The sequence below is a fragment of the Chiloscyllium plagiosum genome, unplaced genomic scaffold (genome assembly GCF_037043375.1).
Source record: "Chiloscyllium plagiosum isolate Xiang-an unplaced genomic scaffold, Cpla_swu_hap1 HiC_scaffold_12, whole genome shotgun sequence".
NCBI classification, from domain to species: domain Eukaryota; kingdom Metazoa; phylum Chordata; class Chondrichthyes; order Orectolobiformes; family Hemiscylliidae; genus Chiloscyllium; species Chiloscyllium plagiosum.
In genome coordinates, this window is record NW_028270150.1 from 98,328,262 (window position 1) to 98,337,828 (window position 9,567).

The 9,567-nt window shown below is 42.4% G+C and overlaps 1 protein-coding gene across 1 annotated transcript; it reads left to right on the forward strand.

The window, feature by feature from the left end:
• Nucleotides 1–365: 365 nt before the first annotated feature.
• On the forward strand, nucleotides 366–5,454 carry LOC148148637 (putative G protein-coupled receptor 139). Its single transcript, XM_087992356.1, has 2 exons — nucleotides 366–549; nucleotides 4,556–5,454. Exons 1-2 carry the CDS (start codon nucleotides 366–368, stop codon nucleotides 5,452–5,454), a joined length of 1,083 nt encoding a protein of 360 aa, XP_087848482.1.
• The last annotated feature ends 4,113 nt before the right edge of the window (nucleotides 5,455–9,567 follow it).

A 9,567-nucleotide genomic window follows, 5' to 3' on the forward strand; every position in this document is an offset into this window, starting at 1 on the left:
GGACTGAAGGGTCTGTTTCCATGCTGTACATCTCTATGACTCTGTGTCTCTAAAGAACAAAGCCACAATTTATCTTGGATCATCAGGCTGCACTATTTGCAAACTTCTGTGCCTCTTGGCCCACTCCCATTTTATCATTGTTCCTTTACTCAGCAACCCTCACACATTCTATCCAGACCAGCGAAAAGTTTTACTTTAACAAAGTCTGGGACAAAGGCACTGGATTGAAAGGAGTTCAATGACCCTGTTTGTTCAGGGACTGTAATTAATGTCAATCTCTGTGGGCCCTAATTGAGTCTCTGGATGGATTCCTCCTTCTATTAATAAATGAGTGTCAGCTGCAACATTCCTCGAAACAGGGAGCAATGACAGATCAGAATCTGAGGAGAGCAGACTACAATGTTACCACAATGGGCCGGAGTCTCTCTGGGACAATTGACTATTTTTCTGCAAATTATCACCGAATGTATTTGGAACGTCGGATCCGGTACATACTTTGGATTATTCAACACATTTACTATCCGACTCTCGCTGCTGTTGGTATTCCTAGTAAGTATCTCTGTCTGGCTGGTAATTCTGTGAATCATGATGTAACTTTATGACTATTCTTCTCATTTCCTATTCCCCAACTTTCATCTTTTAGAATGGGTTTCCTACACTGACATGCACACACTCACTCTGCCTTTCCTGCAAGCACACCTTTCAGTTTATGGAGAGAATCTGTATTGCAGAATTATATTTTATTTTGCTCTAAAAATGCATAAACTACAGTCAACCCATGTAAGATGCTGTAAATCTCACTTTAGAATTACAACCAGTCAGACAGACTGTAACCTCACACCTTTAATGCATTGTCTGAGCTGAGATGACACCTTTTGTTGGAGAATCTGAATTTATCTTGAGAATGTGACTTAAAAGGAGTTCTGGGATTTACCTAATAATGAAGTGAAGTTAGGAAACCCATTCTAAAAAAATGAAAGACTTAATCTGAGTTTGATTAATATATTCAAGCCGCATGACACTGAAATCTTTTGTGAAAATTTCTGCATCTTATAGTCCTGCTCCAGAACCACCTGATGAAGGAGCAGCGCTTCGAAAGCTAGTACGTCCAAGGAAACCTGTTGGATTATAACCTGGTGTTGTGTGATTTTTAACTTTGGAAACATTTCCAGGTTGAATTCCTCTTGTCCCTGCTCTTCCCAACTGCCCAGTCCATTGATATCCTCCTGCAGGTTGCAGATACCCTCCTCACTTTTTACCAGCCTTCCGAGTTTCATGCCACCTGTGAACTTCTTTATCATATTCCCCTGAATTTAAGTCTAAATCATTCATCTACAAAACAGGCAGCAAGCTCCCAGCACCGTGCTCTGTGAAACCCCATTGATATCAGACTTTGTGTCACAGAAACATTCCTTAACCATTCCCCTCTCCTTCCTGCCTCTCAGCCAGTTTTACATCCAGCATGTCTCTTTACCTGGGATCCCATTGGCTCTTACTGTCTTGACCAATCTGCATGAGGGACTTTACCAAAAGCCTTGCTGAAGTCCATGTAGACCACATCAAATGTACTGCCCTCATCAACACACCAGGTTACCACCTCAAAAGGTTATCAAACACAAACTTCCTGTAACAAACCCTGTATCTGAGTAATTATTCTCTCTTCAGGTGCAGATATAGTCTCCCTGCACTGTCCTTTTGGTCCCCTTTGTTGGTGTATTTCTCTTGCAGCTGTGAGACTGAAAGGGAACCGAGATTGTCGAGCTTGCTGTTCTGAAACCACGTTGGGAATTGGGGGCAGATGCCTTAAGCCAGTGTCTGCAGCCTGACAAGGCCACATGGGGAAATCCTTTTCCAATGCAGGGAGGCTTAGCAGGGAGACACCTCGACAGTTATGGCAATCTCTGCAGTTGCTCTTGTTCATGTACAGGGTCACAATCCTTGCATCACACACTCCCTGTGGAAATGTCCCCTCCTCCAGAAGAAACAGAGAGATTAGTGCAGAAGCTGCAGGAGTGGGGGTTTCTGTGCTTGATGAGGACTGGGAAAAGTGACTGGAGCTTTGTCCATGAGTGTGTGTCAATAGCTTTGTTAAAGCTCTCCACTGAGGGTTTGATTCCCAGCTCTGCCGTAACAGGGAGGCTTTTTAATGGTGTCTAGAGCCTCCTGAGTGACAATGTTCTCCCTGTGTTATAGCTCAAGGCGAGGATCTCCCCATCGCTCCAACTATTTGTTACAGAGGGTGATGATCTCTCCTGTCTTTGTTTCAGTCGAGCTGTTTCTTTTCCTCATGCATCTTTCACCTTTCCCATCCCTTCATCCATACATTTCCCTGTGATGGAGTAGCTGTGGATATTCCTGCAGAGTTAGAAATGTTATTATTGGATCGTTGCTCAGCATTCTCTTGGACTTGACTTCAAATGGCTCTTTCTGCATTCAGAGCTTTCTCACTCAGATCTCTCTTGTAATCGATGAGAGTGGAGATCTTGGCTTCAATGACAGGCTCGATCACAGTATGTGTAGCCTCAAACCTGTCTGTGATGTTTTACTGTTGCTTCTTGTCTGTTCAGGGTGTGGTATTATAGATGATGGTGTCTCACAGAATGTGCCATTTCACTTCTGCTCTCTGAGTGGGAATGCTGCAAAGTGCCTTTTAGTCAAGTTGTGGAAAAGCTGCTTTTAAATTGAGAAAGTAGTGTGTCTGATGTTAACATGAGGGCAGATTTTCTGCTTTGAACGAAAAAGACCTTCAAGAGCTGCATAGTTAATTTGATCCATATCAGAGAGATGTGCGTCTCAAAGCACAAAATATTTCTGTTTTTCAGCTCCTCCTGAGTGTTACCTTTTGGTTTTCAGGGCTGCCCTTCCATCCTCGCTAACTCCTTTATTAATTGATGCAGTCACCGTGTGGCATTACCTTCTGTGTTTGTCTTCATGGATATTTTCATTCATAAACAGAACTCAGGAAACTTATTAATATTATCAATAACCACAGTGTTAACCCACAATAAAGCCACAATATTTCGGGAAAACATTCATTTCCTGGATGGATGCTGTAGTCAAATTGACACTAAACAAAAGCCATAAGTTTGCAAAATGTTTTTCCCCAAAATAAGTGACACATAATTCACGGGACACAAAAAGCTACAACAATAAACATGCTTCCTGCAGACTGAAGGAGTGACCGTTCATGTGTTTCCACACATAGTCACAAAGTTGGAATAGGTTTTAAACCAATTTGTTGCTACCGACTTTTACTGAGATGTGAGAAAATAAATATTTAATTGTTTATTTATTATTCAATCAAATAAAAATATCAGATGTCAAATTCTGATTTAAATATAACAATAGGCTCCATGTACATGACTATAGCATCTACTGAAATTCTCCCAAAGAGAAGGCCACATACGCTCAGGGACTAAAACTAGAAATACAAAGTCTATTTGCAAGTAATTCATCAGCTCAATGATTTCATCTTTCCCTCATTTCTAGTTCGCAGAAGTTTCTTTTGTTAACAGATCTGAATCCAATCTCTGTTGTTTGCAAAGTCCCCCGTCTCCCACTTCACTTGCAACCGTTCTCTCTCGACCACCCTCTCGTAGTTTTTAATTTCTTCCCCTCTCTCTCGTTCCAATCTTGCTCTCTCTCTCTCTCTCTCCCTCCCACTGTCTTGCAGTGTCTATCTCTTCCTTCCACCCCCCTCCTTCCTGTCTAACCTCTTCTCTTGTGACCTCTCCATGTTCCCAATCCCACTGGTTTCCCAGTGTCCCGTCAGCCGCGTTGTGGCCTCCCCATAACGTCCCAATCCCCTCAAGGCCTCATTGTCTCCTCCCAGGTTCCTTGCAGTTTCCCTCTTGCCTCTACACCACCCCTTGACCTGTCTGCAATGACTGGCTTGGCTCCTCCCTCTGGGTCTCCCTGCCAGACCTTTCCTCCATCCACATGCTCCTAGCCCTCAGGCCACTTTCCCTCACAGAGAACCTCCCTGCTCACACTTACCTTGCTGCATGCTTCCCCCGCCTCCACTCCCCAATCATAAGTTGTTTCACTCTTGCGTTCATCATTGATAGGCACATCAGTAAACCTATCAGCAGCAATCATGGTTATGCGTAGCTTGTCACTGGAGGAGCAGCTGCTCTCCATTCTCACCCACTTCTGGTTACTCTCGGAACATGATAAGCAGCACAACTGCTATCTCATCCAGCATTCTTTTGACAAGTGTTGGATGTATTTCATCTGAACCTGGGACATGTCAACTATTGATTTTAAGAATTTCCTGAGCAACATTTCATTATGATTGTAATTGTGTCTAATTCGTCCCTTTCTTTCAACTTGTTTTTCATGCTCATTTCTCGAATGTTATTCAAAAGACTGGCACAAAATATGTGTTCAATGAATCCACTCTTTCTTTATGTCCCATTATTATATCTTTACTGAATACAATAACACAGTTGAAAATCTCAATACGTACAATAATGTATTAACTGTGTCTATAATAAGGTGGAACTTTACGCTTGGCTGAACATAACGTGTTCTTGTTTATTTTCCTTTCTCATAGTTAACATAGTGACAATTGTGATTCTGTCTCAGAGAAAGTGTGATCTTTCTAAATGTATCACTCGCTACCTGGTGGCCATGGCAGCAGTGGACTTACTGCTCATAATCATAGATCTGATTTTGAGACACGTTCCAATTATTTATAGAAATGATTTTAAATTTCTGAAGACCGTCCCCGTGTGTAACATCCACGCCATCCTGGTTTTTGCAGCTATGGACTGCTCTGTCTGGTTTACGGTCGCTTTCACCTTTGATCGATTTGTGGCCATTTGTTGTCAAAAGATGAAAGGCAACTATTGCACTGAGAAAACAGCATCCATGGTTCTGGGAACAATAACTGTGCTCAGCTGTTTAAAGAACATTTCCTGGTATTTTATGCTAACACCTTGGTATAGTCTGATGAATCAGCCTTGGTTTTGTTTGGCAAAAAAATATGTTACGTTATCTCTGATCTGGGGATCAATTGAGCTTATTCACTACGTTCTGACCCCAGCACTCCCATTTGTTCTGGTTCTGCTGCTCAATGCTTTCACTGGGAGGTACATTTTAGTGGCCAGCAGAGCCCGCAGGAGACTCCAGTCTGACAGCAGGGGGCAGCATTCCAAGGACCGACACTTGGAGAGCCGAAGGAAATCCATCATTTTAATGTTTGTTATCTCAGGAAATTTCATCCTGTTATGGTCAATGTTTCTGGTGTATTCTTCATGGAGACGATTGTATCGTTTGGGGTATAAGGCTGTATTTTTACATTACTTTTTACGAGATATAGGATTCATTCTCCAGCTCCTGACTTGCTGCACAAACACGTGTATATATGCCGTGACCCAGACTAAGTTCAGAGAACAGCTGAAGAACATGGTAAAACAGCCTTTTGCTCGAGTAGTAATATTTATAAAATGATGAGATGGATTGATGCATTCTGGGATCACAATTGAACAATTTGGCGGCACGGTGGCACAGTGGTTAGCACTGCTGCCTCACAGCACCAGAGACCCGGGTTCAATTCCCGACTCAGGCGACTGACTGTGTGGAGTTTGCACGTTCTCCCCGTGTCTGCGTGGGTTTCCTCCGGGTGCTCCGATTTCCTCCCACAATCCAAAAATGTGCGGGTTAGGTGAATTGGCCACGCTAAATTGCCCGTAGTGTTAGGTTAAAGGGGTAAATGTAGGGGTATGGGTGGGTTGCGCTTCGGCGGGTCGGTGTGGACTTGTTAGGCCGAAGGGCCTGTTTCCACACTGTAAGTAATCTAATCTAATCTAATCTAATCACTCCAGGCCCCTTGGGTCAGTGATAAAGACACAGTGAGGTCAGTCTGCTCTCCCTGACGTCTGTGAGACACACAGAGTAGGTTCAGTCAACACTCCCCATGATCCCTGAAACAGACACAGTACATTCGATCAGACCTTCCTGGATCAGTAAGACAAACACAATGCTTTCCCTGGGTAAATGACAAACGTTGGCCCCTATAGACACTGTGCATCACTCCTTATGTTGAATAAGAGTCAGATAAAATGGAAACAGACCCTTCAGTCTAACTCATCCACGCCAACCATCTTCCCAAGCTAAACTATTCCCACCTGCCCGCACTTGGCTCATATCCCTCTAAACCTTTCATATTCATGTACATATCGGAATGTCTTTTAAACCTTGTAACTGTACCTCCACCCACTGCTGTCTCTGGCAGTTCATTCCACACATGAACCACGCTCTGTGTAAAAAAGTTACCCCTCATGTCCTTTTGAAATCTTTCTCCTCACACCTTAAAAGTATGCCCCCTAATTTTGATCTCCCCCCAAGAAAAGTCCATTGTCATTCACCTTGTCTATGTCCCTCATGATTTTATAAACCTCAATAACGTCACGCATCAACCTCCTGTGCTCCAGTGAAGAAAGGTCTCCATCTCTCCAGTCTACTTTGATATCTCAAACACTCCATTCCCGGCAACACCCTGGTAAATCATTACTGAACCCTCTCCAGTTTAACAATATCCTTCCTGCAACAAGGCAACAGGAACTGCACACAGTCCTCCAGAAGGGACCTCACCAACATCCTGTACACAATCAATATAACGTCCCACACTCAGCAGCAGATATCCCTGTGCAAAGATCCTAAACTGCACTTAAAATAATCCAGCAAATATCTCTATAATTGTCAACACAGATGAAACTTTACGTGATTACAGTGCATAACAAAAAGCAAAATTATGATATAAAATGGCGACAGCAAATGTTACTGAAATCATTGCAGCAAATATTGTTTAGCGTGCTCACAACAAAGAACATTTAAACTGCTCACTCTGTGTAACATTTAAAAGACAGGGATGACAGTCACTGATGTGACCCCATCTGAACTTGCTCCTTCCTTCTCAGAGGCAATTCAGCATCAGCAGCAAATGCTGACTTTCCCGATGATACCCACATTGTGTGAATGAATGTCTGTGTAAACATTCTTGAAGAATTGACACAGATAAAAACTGATATAAGGCATCATAGTGATATTCAGCTCCATGTTTTAAACTTCGTGTACCACAAATAATACCTGATAAAATAAGAGCAAGTAGTTGGTGAAATATTATTTGATTGTCATTTGATATTACAGAACTTGAGCATTGCTGGAAAAGACATTTTGTCAGAGCTTATGTTTTACACACATTAGGATAATTTGCAAGAATACAGTTGAACAGGAACATTGATACTCTACAAGGGAAGAGTGCTGATTGCTTGGCAAGTAGACTCTAATGGAGACATTGCTGTCAAAATGCACCAATCACTGATGATTGATCGTTGACCCCCGGGGTTTGTTTAAATTTTAAACCAAGTAATTTGACTCTGATTAATTACAGCATTGCTCTATAAATAAAGAGACTGGGAATGGCTGTGTGCTTTTTGCTGAATTCGAACAGAGTTAATGAATGTTTCTACTCTTTTCATCTGCAAAGAACAGGTTTCTGTGTATTCAACTTTGTATCTTCCAGTATGCACAAGTATCCTACACTGTGAGCCCAACTGACAATCCTAACTTACATATAAACATATGAAATTGGAGCAAATATAGACTATTTGGCTCCTCAAGTCTATCTGTGTGCGTATGTGCAATGTTAAGTCCCACTAATGTCCCACCAAACTTCTAACTTAACATCAATGTATCTGTTTTATGGGATGGTGTTCAATTAAAAAAAAGATAAGCACTGCAGATGCTGGAAATCAGAAACAAAAGCAGAAATGGCTGGAAAAAACTCAGCAGGTCTGGCTGCATCTGTGGGGTGAAAACAGAATCATCGTTTTGGGTGAATGACCATTCTTAAAAACTGATTGCTGATGACAAAAGGTTAATATTTATGCTGAAGGTGGGCTGGGTAGGGAGCTGTGATAGGGCCCATGGAGGGAGAGAGAGAGAAAGAGAGAGAGAGAGACAGAGAGAGAAAAAGCAATCAAAGATCTGTGTAAAAGTCAGTCTGGGAGAGTGGATAGCTGCTAATGGGGATCATGACAGGCTGACAATGGGTTGCATGTGGTCGTATCCTGTTGGGAAGCGATGCCAAAGAGGATCAGCCAAAGACTGTTCCAAACCTTGCTTTCGTGTGGGCCAGTCACCCATTTGCCCAGCTCAGTTTGGAGGCAATGTCAATGATACTCCGGCTTCCCCAGTGTGATACAACATTTTCATACTTTTCATGTTGCAATAATTACAAGCAACGTTGATGTCAGTGTTCCTTCTCCCTTAATCTATACTTCCAATCCTGTGAAACACCTGATCAATGATGGACATCTCAATGGACAGCCTTAGGTTCACAAGATCTCAAGATATTTACCGGACATCGTTTTCATCGGGCTTTGGGTTCTCACAACATACCCCATTGATCTACATTCCAAAGTTAACGGTTCTAGTCTTTCTCAGACATGTCCCAGACTTGCATATCTCAAAGGGCGCCTCGAGTTCTGTTATTCATTGTAGTCATTGACATCCTTATTAAGTTCTGTTCCTCATCTTGTATTTCCCTTGGCTTCATCATCGGAGATACAAAGAAATGTTAGTTCCTACTAATTGTTGTAAGATTCATAATATTAGTTCTAGTATACATTCAGTTAGATGTGAAGTTGTATGTTCTCATCTGTTGCTAGAATTCCTTCGCTAATACGTGTTGAGCAGTTTCTCTCTCTCCATGTTATAACTGCCTATCACTTAAGCACCTTTTAAATTCTGTTATACAGTTTACTAACCTGATTACTTGACAAACAAAAGGATATTATTTCTTATTAATTGTTCTAAAAGTTGTACTATCATTTCCAATAAAGTTATTTGGTTAGACGTAGTGCTGGAATTCTTTCGCCATTGAGTTGCGAGCAGTTTCTGACCCACTTGATCTTGGATGGTCCGATAAACATGGCCCCTCTCTCTTACGGTGGCACTAGAGCTCATTCTAGTCACATCCTGTCATCTGGGAAGGAAGTTACTGACCCTACTCTAAATATTTCAACTCTAACTCTTTTCCCTAAGAAGGCAACATTTATGTCATTAATAAGACGACAAACTCAATCACACTCCATCAATGTGGGGTTATGTTTTTCTTTCTTGTGCAGGACTGGCAGCTCAATGTTCCAGTGTGTAAATGCATGAGGAAGGATAAAAGGGAAGGCAAGAGAGGATGGGGTGTTGTGTTTTTGATGAGGGAGAACATCGTGGCAGGACTCAGAGAGAGGACACTCTTCAGGGTTTGCCACTGAGTCTATATGGGGAGAACTGAGAAGTAAAAAGGGGGAGTTCACTTTGGTAGCATCGTACTCTCGGCCCCCCAGTAGTCAGCGGGAGATAGAGGAGCTGAAGCAACAACTGGGTTGGAACAGCAGAGGATATTAAGTTTCCTACCATCGACTGGGACTGCCACAGCTTTAAGGGCTTGGATGGAGAGAAATTTGTCAGGAGTGTTCAGGAAGAATTTCCCATGCAGTATTAGGTGGCCTGACCAGAGAAGGGGCAAAACATGACCTCCTCTTTGGAAATAAGGCAGGGCGA